General features: G+C 37.4%; 1 protein-coding gene across 2 annotated transcripts; it reads right to left on the minus strand.

Annotated features, from left to right (window-relative positions):
* Positions 1-1,252: 1,252 nt before the first annotated feature.
* On the minus strand, positions 1,253-18,335 carry AP3M2 (adaptor related protein complex 3 subunit mu 2). Of its 2 annotated transcripts, none has more exons than XM_079142134.1 (9): positions 18,212-18,335; positions 16,213-16,354; positions 11,793-11,964; positions 8,366-8,503; positions 5,399-5,484; positions 5,001-5,134; positions 3,468-3,675; positions 3,029-3,173; positions 1,253-1,884 (listed from the first exon to the last, which is right to left on the minus strand). In XM_079142134.1, exons 2-9 carry the CDS (start codon positions 16,279-16,281, stop codon positions 1,784-1,786), a joined length of 1,053 nt encoding a protein of 350 aa, XP_078998260.1. In that variant the 5' UTR covers positions 16,282-16,354; positions 18,212-18,335; the 3' UTR covers positions 1,253-1,783. The 2 variants fall into 2 exon arrangements, with proteins under 2 accessions (XP_078998260.1, XP_078998259.1); XM_079142133.1 differs by having other exon boundaries at positions 16,009-16,354.
* Between the last annotated feature and the right edge of the window lie 486 nt (positions 18,336-18,821).

Raw genomic sequence — 18,821 nt, forward strand, 5'->3', positions numbered from 1 at the left:
GCAGTGAGGAGTGAAGGAGTATGAAGCACATCTGGTTGTACACAGCAATTTATCCCAGGAAAAAAACCTCAAAGCAACATTACTTTGTAGCACATATAAGTTCTGGAAGCAGCAAGATAAAACTAGCAAAAACAAACAAAAAAAGTTGCACAAGTATTTGAAAACAGGACTTTAGAGAACTACAGTTGGAGAGCATAGGTTTCCTTTTTCTCCATGCACAATGCAGAGCACAATATTGTTCTATACTTTGAAGATAGCAAAAACAAAAACAAAAAGCCCTGTCTTTTATTTAGATATTTGAATAAGTAATGGACACATGAAAATAGAATAAAAATTAGCCATTTGAAAAACCTTAAGTACTCAAGTTGTTTCTTAAACTGGGTTGGTTATATATGACCAACATGGCCCAGCTTCCTACATTAATTTTATTCAAAGATTTAAGGGAAATTTTTGCCTCTGTTGTTAAAAAATATAGAATACAAAACCAAAGACTGAAGAAATGACAACTTTACCAAGCAGCTTCAAGGGTCTATCATGTTCTCAATGCTAGGCATTCTTTTTACCAAGGGCTACCTATGGAAAAGTTTCATACAGGAAGGCTCAGGATCTAGTACCAGTCCAGCACAGATAAATGTAGATATGGGATCACTCAGTTATAGCTGTGGTCCACCATCATGGGAAATGAGCTGCCATTGCTACTCCAATACTCTGACTCATAAAATCTGGCTGCACTGAAACTCCTGCTATTTAGAAAATCCTGTGGAAAGATCAGGTAACCAGAAAGGCAGTGAATTCTGTAAAATAGTAGAATTGCTTTGGGAAGAAAGTGGGTTACCTTCTCACAGACCAAGTGCTAAAGGCAAGCTAAAGAATATGAAAGCTAGCTTAATTATCATCAGTCTTCAAGGAAAATTCTGATTCTACTGGGGTTTTCTGGGTTAATAGTGGGCTTCAATTTAAGAACTTTCCAGTTCATTTCTGGAAGTATAAACATTTTATGTATTAGAGGGATCAGAAAGAAACCAACTATTTTCTTTTTAACCCTCTTTAATGTAAAGGTTGATCACTTGTCTTACCAATCTTTCACTTTAGTATATTTCCTCAAAATTCTTCTTTAGTATCATTTTCTCTTTCTTTTCACTCATAGATCAAACCTTCGTACTTTTTATATTTCTTTCTTTTTTTTTTTTTTTTTTTTTTTTTTTTTAATTTTTGCAGTGTGGGGGATCAAATCCAGGGCCTCATGCTACCACTAAGCTACATCCCCAGCCCTAGATCACATCACTTTCATGTTGTATGTGATGCTGGGGATTGAACCCAGGGTCTTGCACATGTTAAGCAAGATCAGAGATATATAACTAGCCTTTCTTCAATTAATATTCATTTTTCTTCTAATTTCTTTTCTAATCTTTCTACTTTAAAAAAAATCTATAAAGAAGTTCTTCATTGGCTTTAGACAATTAAAGCCAAGTAAGCAACAAATGTTGGTCTTTTTCTATGGTAACCATGTTAAGTATAATTAAATAAGATGTCAAGTACCGCTACCCTCCATTACACATCTCTTCTTGAGAACTAAGTTGGTGCTGACTGTTTCAGTTCCAAGCTGTTCTCCCTGGTGACTCTTTTCTCCCTTGATTAGTTCCATGGCACTGAAGGCTAAGGAAAAAGGGAGCAGGTGGGCCCTGGTGGGGACTGACCTAAGAGACAGGCTGATATTTTTTACTTTTAGACAAGTAAGAAATGAAAAAGTGTTCATGACTATTTCCACTACGAAACTTTCCCTTCAGGTTCGAACTTGGAATTTTCCAGCTTTTGTCATGTATTTTATGCCTTTAAAGGGTTTGTACTTTTCTCCATACATATCCAGACGATTCACTTTGAGTCCTGGAAAGGAAGAAGGGAGGGAGGAGGAAAAATAAGATATGAGTATTATTCAAAAGATGCAGGTGGTACAATTGTTTGTATTCATTTCAGTTCAAAGAGATCAGCAGGATAGAGACTGCTGTAACAATGAAGCACTTCTGTGAAGCTGGGGGATTCTTCTGTTCATATGCTGACAGCAAAAAACTGCTTCAACAAAAAAGTTATCCTATGAGAAGACCTCCTCAAGTGGGAAAGCCAGAAACTGCAATGCAGACTGCAATGAGGATTAAGGCAAAATAAGATCACTGTATGTTTTCCTCAAGTTATTGGACTGAACAAATAAACTAACAATAATAAAACTAATGAATTAATAATGAAAAATAATGAACCGATCAGTGACTGCTAAGTATTCCCACTATAATTAGCAAAAATATTTTATATTGTATACAGCTTGTAATTTATTGTGTTTTAAGATGAAAAAGCTTATAGCTTAACTGAATTCTAATCATTTAACATTAAATAAGGTCTTTTAGTAAAGAAAAACAGAAACATACATATAACACTGAAGTCAGTTCCTTTCCACCTCATAGGGTTGTTCTAAGAACACATATAAAAAGAGCTTATAAGAGCATCTAGCACATAATAAATGCCCAGTAGGTGATAACTACTTATTACTATCTTCCTAAGGTAGGTGTAGTCTGGAGTAGACTGGACTGGATAGGCCCAATGATTCCAAAATGACACTAAAAGCAAATATGAAAGTCTTTTGAAATTGGGAGAAAAAGAGGAAATTATTCTTTTCCATTACCAGCTAAGAAAGCAGAAGTATTCACACACTGAAAATCTTTGGAACCTCAAATTAGACCTTAAAAAGGTCTGTGAACACTTCTCTATACTGATATTATTTCTTATCATTTGTGCCTTAAACACTTGTATTCAGATCATTTAGTCCAACTTCAAAGTAAGGACTGTAAACTTCCCCCAGAAATGTGCTGGAAGAGATCTAACTAAAGATTATATACCAGGTAACAAAATCAAATCTTATAACTAGGGAGCCTTGGGAAGTTTTTTTTTGTTTGTTTGTTTTTTTTTTTTTATGTCTGTGCTTCACAGAAGAAAGCAACTTCTGTTTCCTTCAAAGCCACCTGAGCTGTGGGTCACTCACCAGAAATGGCTAGCTGCTGGATTTTAAACTGCAGGTTAATTGTGGGGTTTTCATCTGGTTTGGAAGCTCCAGCTTGAAGACTCATGGTCCCCTTCAAACTTGGTAGCTTTTGAGGATTTATTTTTCCTACATCCCAAGACAGCATCTTCAAAGAAAATTAACACAGAGAAGTGTTCTTTATAATAAAGTAATTAAATGCAGGAGAACTCCACATTTGAGGTGGTTAGGCTCTAAACTCAGGGCATCTGTTCACAATATCATAAGCTGCCTCTCAAGTGTTTTTCAATAGAGCATCCTATTTGTCACCATAAGGAATCTCAAAGAAGAAAACAATGTTCCTTTGGTTAATCCCACCTTCCAAATATTGTCTGCATGGAGAGCTCTTAACAGTTACTTCTACTCAACATCAGCAATTCAAAATGCCCTGTTTTCCCCCTACCTTTGTCACTGGGTCAAATGTGTGTGTCCCCTGGGATGGAGTGAGGCTCATATTCAGGACTCCTTTGGGCATCTGACTGATGACAATCACTCCTTCTATAGTCTTCCCCATAGTCTGCTTGGGTCCCACTGTTATTTCAAAGCGTCCAAGTGAACTACTGTCCCGGAAACTGATATTATGTTTGACATACACTGGAATTGCAACCAGACTGGAAAAGAGAGATAAAGAGCCCATTTTATTAATGTACTGGAAGATGGCACTATTTTTACTTTTACATCATGCTTTTTTTGCCCTTTTGGCGGCTTTTTCTCCCTTACTTGTATTCTTACTCCTTACCTTTAAAAATATAGAAAAAAATACAGTAATCATTTTTTTAAAGCTAAGGTATTAGCTAGTAAACTAAGTCTTATGATGAATCCTTGAATAACATAAACAAAATCAAAGTGCACATTAACCCTACTATGAAAAAGGCATATTGAGCAATAAGGAAGTCCCTATATTTCTGTTTTAATTTGTGACATATGATCATTATTTGTACTGGAGAGAGTAATATTCATACCCCACAGCCCTTTCATAATTTCTTGAGGATGTTTTTATTTTACCTTATCTGATCCTCACAAAAACAAAGGTAGAACAGGCTATAATGATTTGACAGGACAGGAAATAGACTCAGAGAAGTCACAGAATAATCCTACAATAATAATGGTTCCTATCACTGAGTACTTCCTGTTTACCAGCCACTATTCTCAATGTTTACTATCCATTTAATCCTTAGCTTATTTCATCCCTCTAATAACAATGAAATAGGTACTGCCACTATGTGCTACTTCATAAGTGTGAAGTAGTTACCGATTTTAGAGATGAATACTGATGTCCTTGAACTTAATTAAGGTTAAGTAACTTGTGAAGGTCATATACTATAAGCACTGAAGGTAGGGTTTAAGTTCAGGCAGTCTGATTCCAAAGTCTTTGATCTCAGGTACTTCAGATGTTTTCCTAAATGACTTCAAATCACACTGGACAGGGCTACTGGCTCTGAGTTCTCCTGGCTCTTAGGTCGGCACACCTTCTACCATACAATACTGCTTGTATCCAAAAGCCTGTAGGCTTCAAACTGAAGTGATCATTCAAGATCAAAAATCACTAAATTTTATGCTTTTTCATAGCATAATTTAATGCTTTTTGGGGTCAAGTGGATTGAATATAGGCTTGCTCAGATTTTAATTTGAGAAAAAAATATTCTTGTTTAGACACATAACAAAAATAATAGTGGTAAATTTGATGAACACTCACTCTGTGTCAAACACTATTAGATTCATTTACTCAATCCTCATAAAAAGGTACTTTTATTATTTTCAGATAAGAAAACAAACAGCAGGGAAATAACTACCCTGAAGTGATACACTTAGTAACTACAGGAGCTGGAACTTGATCCTAGGTAACTCTAGAGCCCAAGTTCTTAATCACTACACACACTATCTCCACATACACAGACAGACACAGATTCCACTCTGAGTGGGAGGAGCTGCTTACTTCTGTGCACTGACATGGTAAGAGAGTAGGCGGAAGTTTCCATCAGGTGGGATGAAGGATAGGATACGCTCTGACTCCCAACGCTTGAAGCGAACACAAGGATGGAAGCTGACGTCATCTAACAACCGGGGGTTCTATAATTACCAGGCAAGGAAAAGCAAGTAGGAATCAAACACCCATGTTTTTTTCAGGAAAGTAATTCAGTTGCTGTTTTTACTAAAAGACACACTTACACACACACATACACACACTAGTTACTTATAGAAAATTCAAGACTGATAAACACTTTGTAGCTGCCCTAATCTTTTCTTCTTGTTCTATTCCATTCTCACCACTCTAGTGTTATAACAGCTTTTAATTTCCTCTTCCAAGACTGGGAGTTCTAGTCCAGGATTTACCATGAAGGAAAGCGTAAGGTCTGGCATTCCAGTGAGTTTTACACAGGCATCAACCACACCCTGGATCTCAGCAGTAACTGTGGAACCTGAGGCAGGAATAGAGAAAAAGAATGTAGAGAATTACTAAATACCTCTCTGTCCTTCCCAGCTAACTTACTTCCTCCCTCTTGTCCCTCTCTCTTCTTCTTTGCCTTTCCAGCCTCCTTTCACCTTTTTTCCTTCTGTTCAGCTGTCCAATTCATTTATCCAACCCATTCACCCATCCTTCCAAACATTCACCAACTGCATATTAAAGCTGAGACACTATGATGAAGTAATGGGGGTGAAAAGATTAATGAGATAGTTACTAGCATAAAGGAGTTTTCAATCTAGTATCAGAATCACACAGAGTATCATTATCTTGATCAATGGTTCAGAAAATTTCCTATTGGAAACTACTCTCCCTAAGGTCTCCAATGAGCTTTGCTGCTAAATCAGACACCTGTGGTCTCTATCCTACAGGATCTCTCTGCAGCATTTGCCATTGTTGATCACTTCTTCCTTTTCAAAGTGCTTTTCTGTCCTAACCTCTCCTAGTCCTATTTTTCTAGCTCCTCTGCTTCAGTGTCTTCTGCAGGTTTTTTTGCACGCCCCTTAAATATCTAAGTAAGTTTCTCCACAGTTCTGAACTTCTTTTGCTCTATACTCTCTCCTTAGGTTGCCTCACCTACTTCCCAAGGTTTCAATTTTCATTTATGATCAACTATTTCCTACTGTTCTTAAGTTCAGCCTCACTCCTAATGGACATTCCACTGGGATGTCATGAAGTGCTTCCAATTCCACATGTGAAAAAGTGAATTTGTCATCTTGCTCCCTGAACCACTCCTCTTATTTTCCATATTGTTATGATGATACCATCTATCCTATTGCCCAAGTCAGAAACGCAGATGCATCTTTGACTATTTCTACTTCCTCAGTCCCCATGTCCAGTCAATTACCAATTCTTCTCTTTTCTAGGACTTACAGCTCTCAAATTATTCATTCCTCTCCACTCTATCATTATAGACAGCAATATTTTGTGCCTGGACTTCAGCAATGACCTTCTGTTTTCACTGCCTGCAGTCTTACCCTGCTTCAAGTCATCATTCCACAACATGCCTGATAAAGTTATTCTCCAACTTAGAACTCTCCAAATTCTCCCAACCCCCTTCCTTAAAATGGCATACAAGGGGGGGCTGTGATTCAGTGGCAGAGTGCTTACCTAGCATGTGTGAGGCACTGGGATCAATCCTTAGCACTATATACAAAATTAAGCAAATAAAGGCATGCTGTCCATCGACAACTACACAAAAATAAATAATTTTTTAAAAATGCCAGACAAGGGGCTGGTGCTGTAGCTCAGTGGTAGAGCACATGCCTAGTGTGAGGCGTTGGTTCACTCCTCAGCACCACATATAAATAAATAAAGTAAAGATACTGTCCTATAACTAAAAATATTTTTTAAATGGCATACAAGGTTCTTCAAGATCTGGCTATCAATTTTTTAAAAAGTTTTCACTGATGTTAAAATACAAAAACTTTACAGTTCAGTGAACATCTTCACATCTTTGCAATTATTATCCACATCAGCAACCTGGTATGCTCCCTCTTAGCCATTCCAGTTAAGACATCCCTCAAATTCTAACTTCTAAGGTAACTTAAATTGTGCTTGTTTTCAAACTTCACATAAATGTAACCACATTGTGTACAATTGTATGTGCCTGACTTTTCTGCTCAATATTGCTATAATTTATTTATGTTTGTTATATCAATCGTTCATTGTTTTTCTCTATTACATAGTACTCTACTTTATGGCCATACTGAAGTTTATTTATCCTTTCTATTGCTGGACATTTGGGTTATCTCCCATTTAAGCTAATATGAAAAGCTACTTTTTGCCTTAAGTTTTAAGGCCTCATCATTTTTCTTTCTTATGCCCTCAATCCAGTCATACTGAACTACTTTATTTTCTAATAATATCTGGGGAGACACTTGTAAGAGTTTTGCTCCTAAATGAATGCAAATCTTAACAACTTCTATTTCTTCGGCTGAAGCAAACACAATCTTCTCTGTACACTTTGCTTAGTATGGGTATGTTCTCACTCATATGCTCCACCTTTTTTACTTTCTCTCACTAGACTTTAATTAAGCCTTTTAGACACAGACTCTGTCTTTTCCTCTTTTTTTTTTTTTTTTTTTTTTTTTTGCGGGGGGAGTAGTTCTGGGGATTGAACCCAAGGCCTTGTGCATGCTAGGCAAGCACTCTACCACCTGAGTTATATCCCCAGCCCCAGACTATGCCTTAAAAATTTATCACCAAATGCCCACTGTAATATAATACAAGTTTTCACTAAACAAGTGTTGAATGGACAAGTTCACTAACATGAAGAGAATTTTCTGAGGACTTCTAAGCTCTATGACTTCTAGTCATTTAGAATAGGTAGAGAGGAAGGCTCCCTGAATCAGTAATTCAATTTTAGTTCTACCATCACAACTGGGGATTAAATATTTTTATAAATGAAATCTAATCAATAAGAGATTAGTTTGTTACTTCTTTTTTTATTATTATTCAAGAGAATAATACCTATGAAACAAGTAAAACCATGAGATAAACATTGGTCTGCAGGCTGGGGCTGTAGCACAGTGGTAGAGCACTTACCTCTAGCATGTGTGAGGCACTGGGTTCAATCCTTAGTATCACATAAAAATAAACAAATAAAGGCATGCTGTCCATCTACAACTACAAAATTTAAAAGGAAAAAAACATTGGTCTGCATCAAAATACTAAAGTCCATCCCATTTTAACTAGCACAGTGCCCGACAGAGTGGGCACTAAATTAAGATGAATAGTTCTGAATGAAGGATAAGTCTGATACTAACAAGTATTATATAAAAGGGGCCTCCTAGTTTCAAATCTCACATGATTCAAAATATCTTAAGAGCACCTACCTGATTTGTCAATAATGGCATCAATCTCTTCAATCACATCAAAATAGGCCTCATTGTTGGTATATTTTACCCCAGTCCGTCGCCAAGGCACCACTGACAGCTGCCCAGTTGGAAGCTGGTCACCCACGTTGGTACTTCCTGAGATAATTAATATTGATAGTTTTAGAATCAAATTGGTTATTTAATGTCAACTTGATTCTAACAGTGAACATTTTCCTAGAAGTTTCTATGTTCCCACTATTCATGCACTATCAAAAAGAAGATGAGTGTTTCCCAACTTCTATGTAGGGCAACCTAGTCTATTTTTAAAACTCATTGTTGTCATCTGGTCTGTCTCCTTGATCAGAACAAAGGTTTTTAAAAAAAAGTTACCTGAGAGACAGATATCATATTTTGGGTTTGAAAGTAACTTGAACTTAGTGTCTCAAATTCCACAATAGCTTACAGCCTAAATAATGCATTGGCTTTCAGTAGCATTGGTAATCTACATATTGACATAAAATTTTCATGGTTAAAAAAAGTACTGGAGCATAAGGTAGGTTCTAGGGTACATTAATAGTAGTATTAAAATGTACACATCAATACGATCTGTTTCATACTAATGTTAAAACTTAGGAACATAAATTAGATCCTTTCCTGTCTTTAAGAGCTGTAGATGAATTTTACATTTTTGCATCAAAAAATTTAATTCAAAGATTTTATACTGAAATAAAAAATGCTATAAATAATTTATTTTCTATTTCATTTCCTGGATCTTTTTACTCTAAGAAAGAAACAATAAACACATATATATTCAGCATGTTGATAAAAGATTTCAGCTTTTTTTTTCAGATTTAAGCAAGATTTAAGTGAGGCCTAAATAACTTCATAATATCCATAAATGAGCCAAACACTAACAATGTTTTTAAGGCTTAAAATGAACTCAGAATATTGAAAAAACACCATATTTATTGCCATATTATTAAAGTTGTTAGAATTTCATACTATATCCTATATCTGGTAGGACAAACTGCTGGCAAAACATGCAGTAAAATGAAATTAAACCCCTCTTTCTCACCCTGTACAAAACTCAACTCAAAATGGATCAAGGATCTAGGAATTAGACCTGAGACCCTGCACCAAATAGAAGAAAAAGTAGGCCCAAATCTTCATCATGTTGGTTTAGGGCCAGACTTCCTTAATAAGACCCCCAGCATGCAAGAAATAAAAGTAAGAATCAATAAATGGGATGGATTCAAACCAAAAAGCCTTTCCTCAGCAAAGGAAACAATCAATAACATGAAAAGAGAGCCTACAGAGTGGGAGAAAATCTTTTCCACACACACTTCAGACAGAGCACTAATCTCTAAAATGTATAAAGAACTTAAAAAATTTTCCACCAAAAATACAAAGAACCCAATCAATAAATGGGCTAAGGAACTGGGCAGACACTTTAAAGATATACATGTGATCAACAAATATACAAAAAAGTGCTTATCATCTCTTGTAATTAGAGAAATGCAAATTAAAACTTCCTATTTTTGAAAAATTTATTTGCAAAACTGTCTTGGCTCTTCTAGTATTACTACTCTAAAAATTTTGTTCTGCATCACTTAATATGCCTTGACATTTAATAGGAAAAATCCTTTCAACCCTTGTAATTCTTTTTCAAACTGCCCTAGCTATTCTTAATATTTACACTTTTTTAAAGTGCATTTTTCTAATAGTTTTCAAATTCCATGAGACTCTTGTTTATTCATTAAATAAGTCCCAAAATACAAAACATTAATAAAGCACAATGATTAATTTGACTAAATCAAAACACTTTATTTATTTATTTAGTTATGCTGGGAGTTGAAATCAGAGGTGCTCTACTACTGAGTTACACCCTCATTCTCTTTTTCTGTTTTATTTTAAGCAGGGTTCTCACTAAGTTGCTTAGGGCCTGAGTTGCTGAGGTCAATCTCAAATTTAGGATCCTCCTTCCTCAACCTCCTGAGTCACTGGGATTACAGGCACATGCAAGTTATTTACTGGTTGTAATTCATGTACCCAGCAAATCAAAACATTTAATATGTGTCTAAACAAATACCATGAATGATGTTAGATGAAAAGTGACAGATTGTGAAATAATATCTGCAATGCAGTATTCAAAATATATAAAGAACTCTTACAAAGTACCCTGTATATTAGAAATATATCCTTAAATAGAAGGAATTCTTTTAAATCAGTATAAGAAAAGAAAAACATTTCAACAAGAACAACAAAGTTGGGCAAAGAACATGAAAAGTTAATCCTCAATAGAGGAAAAGCAATCAAATTTTAATCTCACTAGTTAATAAAAAAAAAGAAGAAAGAAAGAAAGAAAACTGAGTGCATAAGTAACAAGATGCCAACAAAGTATCTATCAAATTGCCAAAGTCTCTAAAAATGTTAATAATGATAGGGTTGACTAGGATGCACAGATATTGCTACTAAAAGCATAAATTCATATTTACTTTTCTGGAGGGAAACTTGGCACAGCACAAAATCCCTGAAATATACACACCCATTGGCCTAGCACTTTCATTTCTAGTATTGAAAATAAATCATCCTGGATGTACACAGATTTAAGTATATGTTAATCCCTTGTTATAAAAGAACAAAAAGTCAGAAATATCATAAACAGGATTGAGTAAATAACTTGCATCCATTCCATACGAAAAACTACAAAATCATTAATAGTGATATAGAAATAAAGTGTTCATAAAATGTTGATAAAAGTTAAGTTTAAAAACTATACAAGTGTGTTTGCTTTAAAAAGTCCCATGCACCATTTACTGATCTAGAAACATATATACCAGTATGTTAAGAGTGGTGGTGAGATTAAGAGGGATTTTCATGTTCCTCCTTATGCTTTTCTATATTTCTGAAGTGTCTATAATAATCATGTTTTTCTTCTGCAATCCAAAAAAATCTGCTAAAGAAAAAGATTTGAGCTGGGGTTGTGGCTCAGTAGTAGAGTGCTCGCCTAGCATGTGTGAGGCCCTGGGTTCGATCCTCAGCACTAATAATGAATATATAAATAAATAAATACATAAATAAATAAAATAGGGGTATTGTGCCTACCTAAAACTAAAATACGAAATATACTTAAAAAATTTTTAAAAGAAGACTTTTTTTTTTTTTCAGATGCTGGAGATGGAACTGAGGGCCTTGAACATTCTAGGCAAGTGCTTTACCACAGAGCTACATCCCTAGCCCATGAAATACTTCATTTTGTCACTGAAATCAGGGTATTTTCTATATAACAAAAAATATTATTTCAGGCTAGATTAAGAGACCATAAAGAGTAATATTAAAGTACCTGAACACCTGAGATTCACAAACATTCAAAATAATGCACATACCAGACTAAGTTACATACAGGATGAGAGCAGCTTTTTGTTGAGCCCCCCAACTCCCATACCTGTTATGGTGTTGACAACTGTCCGAAGGATAGTGGGAGGCTTTATCAGTTCTTTGAGAATGTTTGACTCAGTAGCCAAGGGAAACCCATTGTCAAGCATCTCTTCCAATACCTCGTAAACCACAACCACATTGTCTTTGATAACTGGCTCTGAACAGACTCCAAAATAATCCTGATGAAGATATAATAGGTACATTTATTGTCCAGAGGCTGTAAAAAAATAAGTAAATAAATAAAAGAATATTCTTAAAGAGTAAGGATCTGGTTCAGTCCACACAGGTTTACCCGGTGCTTCTGTGGTACTCTCCTACAATGCTGAAATGGAGCATAACCACAGTTCTCTTAGGCAGCCTGATTTGATAGAGGCAACACTAACTTCTGGTAGTATTGTCATTAATAGCTGCTTCTATAAACTAGATGAAGTCAATTTAACTCTTTGGATTAGTTTTCTCTACTTGATAAAATATATAGAATACCAAATTGAATCTGGATTATTTTATGTGCTTAGGAATAAGAATTTGAATTGTACATGAAAATCTTTTTACACTTGGTTGTGCTATTTCTTCACATTTGTGCAGTGAATAAAGCTGAGAAAGAAAAAAAACTAGAATGAGGCGGATAAGCTAGCAATGCAGAAAATGTCTTGGCAGCCCTAATTCTAGAATTCTAGGAATTCTTTTTCATTTTATTAAAAAGGGTAAACTAGCTGGGCAAGGGTGGCATGTGTCCATAGTCCCAATTACCTGGGAGGCTGAGGCAAGACAACTGCTTAAATCCAGGAGTTTGAGGGGAGCCCAGAGAACACTGAAAAACCCTGTCTCAATGACAACGACAAAAGTTATATACTGTATCATCTGGCGTCTGTAAAAAGCACTGGATGCCAATACAGAAGACCTAGATTATAATCTTGTCACTGATTAGATCAAATCATTCTCTGTGTTCGTCAGCTTTCTATCACAGTGGAAAAAAAAAAAAAAATTACCTGATAAGAACAACTCAGGGGAGAAAAGTTTATTTTGGCTCAGTTTCAGAGGTCCCAGTCCACAGATGGTCAACTCCACTGATTTGGGCCCAAGGTGAAGGAGAACATCATGGTGGAAAGGTGCGGTAGATGAGTGCTGCTCAGCTCACAGCAGCCAGGAAGCAGAAAGAAAGGGGATGGGGCTCACAGGGAGGATGAACCCTTACAAGGAATGAACCCTTCCAGGGCATGCCCCTAGTGACTCACTGTAGGTATCACTCAGTCCATTCAAACTAGGATAGATTTATTAGGTTACAACTCTCATAATCCAATCATTTCACCTCTGACTATTTCTACATTAAAACAGGAACTTTTAGGGGACATCTCATATGCAACCCATAACAATTGTGTTAACCAAGCTGGGTCTTGATTTCTTTAGTAGTAATAATTAGGATAATACTATTTGAATACACAGAAATGTTGTAAGGACTAAGAATGAATGATTAAATGATAAAGTCCATGAAAGTGCTTTATACATTATAAAGTACTTTGTGAAATAGAATACATGATAATGATAATGATTTAGGAAGAAATGCATATAGTCATTTAGTGTATCCTTCTAGCACTGTCATTCCATCTTTTACAGGGCCTCTGAGATGGTCATGCAATGCTTTTTGAATTCATCCAGTGAAGGGAAATTTATCTCTTCTAAGAATCATACTAGCTCCTTTGAACAGTTCTACTCATGGTCAGCTCTGGTTATTAAGAATGCTTTCTTTTGCTAAACTAAAATCTGCCTCCTCCTAGCTGCCTTACAGAGCAAGCTTACATAAACAGCACTGCCATTATCTGAAGACAACAACAAATTGTCACTCATTTTTTTCTTCTTCTCAGAACCAAACTTCTAAGATCTCTCTACTGTTCATGCTATGGTATGATTTTTGGATTGTTTTACCATCTTGCCATGTCTATGACATCTAATATTAAACACATTATACTAGATGAAGTCAAAATTACACAATCTCAATTGTCAGATCCCAATTCCCAAGTCACTTAGGAGACAGAAATATATTCCTAAAAACAAAAAATGAAGATTTAAGAGGGAATATTGTCACATATTTCCTTCCCAAAGTGATAATATTTAAAAAATTAAATTAAAAAAACCACTTTACTTGATTTTATAAACCAAACAATGTGAAATAAGCACTTGGAAAGGAGACTTGTAACATGACAAAGTACTATAGCAAAAGCACCTATAATTCTATAGCTGGAATTCTGTCATCAATTTTAGGACTAGAAAAATTATGGTGTCACAAAGAGTAAATATCAAAAAAAGACATTGAGCTGGGCATGAAGGTGCACACCTGGAATCCCAGCTACTTGAGAGGCTGAGGTAAGAGTATTCCAAGTTCAAAGTCAGCCTCAGCAACTTAGCAAGGGCCTAAAGAACTTAGCAAGACCCTGTCTTGAAATTAAAAATAAAAAGGGCCAGGGATGTAGTTCAAGTCGTTCAGTGATTAAGTGTCCCTGAGTTTGATCCCTGGTAGCCAAAAAAAAAAAGGAAAAGAAAAGAAATAAAAAGACATTGAAATCAGGATATGTACATTTACTTTTTTTTAGATTTTTTTTAGTTGTCAATGTACTTTTATTTTATTTATTGATATGCGGTGCTGAGAATCTAACCCAGGGCCTCATGCATGCTAGGTAAGCACTCTACCCCAGCCCCTGTACATTTACTTTTAATAACTGCTTTAAAAATGACAAGCTCTAAAGTTGTACACTTCTAGATCAGCAAATTTTACTCTGCTTTCTCAAATTTCTCTGTGATTTCAAAGAGATTAAATGACTTTCACACTATCTGTCTTGCAATGAGTTACATAATATTAGTACGACAATAAGCAACAGCTATTGAGATGCACTAATTGAACTGTTAATCTTAGGATGAGTAAAGTATTATGTGGAAATCACAGTAAGACACAGTTAAAATGATATAAGGTCATAACTACTGGAATTACTTCTAGTTCCTTCACATACTGGGGCTTATCATTCTTAGGGGTTTGTTGTTTTTGTTCTCGCAGTGCTGGGCGCTGAAATCAGAATCTCACACAAGGTACACAGTTGCTCTATCACTGAGCTACATCCCCAAACCTATTAATTCTCAGGTTTTCCCTGTGTAAAGGAGCTAGTATGCTGAATAACTAGAATCCTATATTAACAGTTCTATCCCAGAGTATTTGGAGAAAAATCTTATAAAATATATTTTAATTTTCTTGGGAATAAGAACAGCTCTAGACATGTGATATAGAGATGAGTATAAATGAATAGACTTTTTGACTTGCTTTTTAATTTTTATCATAATGTCTGGGTTCTCATTCTCTTCTCCAATTCCACAATTCCCAAATTCCTGAGATTAATTCCAGACCTTACTTGACATAGAAGTTAAACCAAAGGGGCTTTGCTTCTAACTTATCATCTGAATTATATAAATAATTACAACAGTTAGAAGGTGAGTGATCTTGTTAGGAAGAGGATTTCACTATATAAATCCAATCCTGTGCTACAAATGATGTTCTCATAGCTTGGTAAACTTACCTCCCTTCTATCCTACATTCCTGACCCCCAAGACCTTCAAATCAAAATGAAAACTATATCTTGTAAAATGTGTTACAAATTCTTACAGATACAGAAGATTTCCCAACCTCATGTTTGTAACAAGAGTTTATTACTGGAACTATTCAAAATCAACCCCTATAAGAAAAAAGAAAAGTACACTAGCAGTCACATGCTATAAATAACCACACCAAACCAAAGATGGAAGTATGGGTTCACAAATTTACCCCGCAGGAACAGTTAAGAAAAACATTACTTGGCTTTTCTGTTTTTTCTTTTATAAAACTTTAAACATTTATCACTTTCTGATGCAACTCAAAAGCAACACATATAACAATGGTTAGCATCAAGTCCACTATATTAAAAAAAAAAAAAAAAAAGAAAATCTAAACTCTACTCTGTGAGCAAAATATAGGACCAGAATTAAACACACTATACATGGGTTCAAAAGTATTCAATCTTTCATTTTGAATGCAGCAAATGCAATAACTAGAAATAAGAATCTTAATCAGATAAGAAAAAAGTGAGCAACAGTAGAGTTTTGATTTCTCAAAACATTTTTTTAACTGAGGCTGAATACAATGGAAACAGGACTATGAAGACACTTTGCAGCTTACATGTATGAATCTTCCCACATTCACTAACCTGAAATGTGTCCACTACTCGGTGAAGGAACTCAATGACAAACAGAGGTGGGACCTCGGTCTGAATCACAGCCACAAAAAAGATCTTGTGGCGGTAAACACTTAAGAGATAATGGTGAGGGGTAGGGATAACTGGAGGCACATTTTCTGCCTCAGTTGCTCTCTCCTGCGCCTCAAAAAAGTAATCGCAAACAGAACGACTGACCACACTTTTCCAGTGTTTCTCCAGGAAAATATCTCCAGAGGAGTTGATCAAGAAAAGACTATGAATCATGGTGGGAAACTGTCAGTGGAAGAGGAACGCCTTTTCCAGTGTGAAAGCCTCAGGATTCTGCAAACTTTCAAACCTAAAAACAAAAGAAGCTATATTCAGTGCCATTCCCTCCCCATCTTTTTTCAGCCATCCAACACTTACCCATTTTTTCAAGACCAGGCTCAAGTCTTCCTTTACTGCATGAGCCTGAAGTATTCTTCTCTTGAATTCCTAAGAATAATTATCAGTCATCTCATTTGTCAATCATATACTCCTCATTTACTCTCTCTCTTTTTCTGGTGCTGAGGATTGAACCCAGGGCCACTCAAATGCTAAGCACATCCTCTATCACTGAGCTACAGTCCCAACCCCTCCTCCCAGTCTTTACTATTGCCTGAAATATACCCACTTAAAATACTACTTAATCTTTGGGTATATATTTTTTCTTCAACTAGGCTGGAAGCTCCTTAAAGAAAAGGACCAGTCTCATATTTTTTTGTTGCCTTATTGCACAGCACAACTTTGCAAACAGGAGGACTAGAAGGTTTCAAAGAACATTGGTGACTTTGATATAAGGTTTTGGTCACAACATACACATATACATTGCTCAGTTTAATCTGGTAGCCATGAGGGCCTGAGGGTGTAGTATGTGAGACCCAGAGTTCAATTTCCAGGACCCTGCAAAATAAATAAATAAGGTAGCCACTGAACAAATAGGGCCAAAGAGCACTTGAAATGTGGCTGGTTAGAACTGAGATATGCTGGCTGGGCACGGTGGTGCTCACCTCTAATCCCAGCAGCTGGGGAGGTTGAGGCAGGATGATTTCAAGTTCAAAGCCAGCCTCAGCAAATTAGCAAGTCGCTAAGCAATTCAGTGAGACCTGTCTCTCCATAAAATACAAAAAAGGGCTGGGGATGTGGCTCAATGGTTAAGTGCCCCTGAATTCAATCCCTGGTATCAAAAAAAAAAAAAAAAAAAAAAAAGCAAAAACCAGAAATGCTTAAAGATCTGCAACAGATTTGGAAGATTTTTGTATGAAAAATATAAGTTACTATTGGTTATATGCTATAATATTTTGAATATATTGGATTATATAAAATATACTTAACCAGTTTTATGCTTTAATGTAGTTACTAGAAAATGTAAAATTACATTTCTATTGGACAGAGTTGGACCACGGAATGGAAAGCTGCCCTGGTGGTCTTTATTCAATGAGACCCATCTTCTGGGCACTTCTTATACACAGGTTCTTCATTGGGTGCCTTTAAAAATTCTCTCTGGGGACCATCCCGGGTACCTCTGACCGCGGAATGGCCACGCCGCCAGTCGCCAGAATGAGCTGCGGCGAGGGAGCCCAGATGTGGCTACTCGGAGATTGCCTGAGAACTAGCCCAGGTGGTAACACCGCAAAGGCCTGCTGTACCGAGTACGCCAGGGCAAGCTTAATCCCTCTGCCTCGGACTGGACTGCAGGAGGGAGGGAGGGGAGAGGGTGGAGAATAGCTAGGCTGTGGAGGAGAGACGGCCCGAAGTGGGTTATTTCTGCGTTGGTCCCAGCCTGGGAACCCACGAGCCATAGTGATGAAGGCCCTTTGGGGCGCGGATGGGCAGGGGGTGGAATTAAGGTAAAGGCACATTCCGGGGGTGAAAAGGGTCCAGGAGTCGGGGCCTTCCACTTTGCGCACATGCGTTGCCACGGTAACAGTGTCCCCTCCTCCCTCCACCATCCGGCGAGAGCCGACCACCTCCCGGAGCCCGCTACACTGTCCCTCACCTCACCCCATTGCATACCGAAGCTCTGAGGGTTAGTCGGTCCGGCGCCACCCCGTGCCTCTGCCCGCCCCCCGCGCGCCCTCCCCTTCTGACCCTCGCGCCACCACCCCGCCCGCGACCCTCAGTCGCCCCCACCCCCACCCCGACCCAGCCAGTGACTGAGGCCGCGGGCTCTCACCCGGCCTCGCTCCTCGCAGCGCCCACCACTCCGCGGTGCCGACAAGCTCCGCCCCCACGCGCCTACCGGCCGGCGCTCGCACGCTGATTGGTCGGTCTGCGGGCCTAGAGCTGGTGCCGCCCATGACTAAGGCCTGAAAGTCGCTGATTGGGCGCCAGTGCGCCGCTCCTCCCTGATTGAGCGTTGTCCGAGGTACCCTGTTCTTGTGCTCGAACCCCTAATTGGCTCTTGTTGAGAGTTGGGTAATCTCTGATTGGTGTAGCTCAGTGGTTCTGAGCCCTGACTGGAAGGCGAGAACAGTCTACGGGCCGTTTGGTCCACAATGGTCCAGTCACAAAGGGCCTATTAGGCCACCGCTGCCACCTGCATAATTGCGGTTGTGCCTTCAAAGGGATGCTAAAGAAGTATGTGTTGGGCAGGGAAGAAGGTGATTTCCAGGGCACAATTTATCTAATAGCACACCATGGATAATAAGTCATGAATAATAATAAGTACCCTTCATTAGATAAGTGCATTTAAAAAGAGACATACCTTTTCATTTATGTGCTATGCCTTGGGTAAAACAAACGTGACTGGCTGTACAGCTTATTATCCAGATTTCTGGAAAATA

This window comes from Sciurus vulgaris (genome assembly GCF_902686455.1).
Source record: "Sciurus vulgaris genome assembly, chromosome: 5".
Lineage (NCBI taxonomy): Eukaryota > Metazoa > Chordata > Mammalia > Rodentia > Sciuridae > Sciurus > Sciurus vulgaris.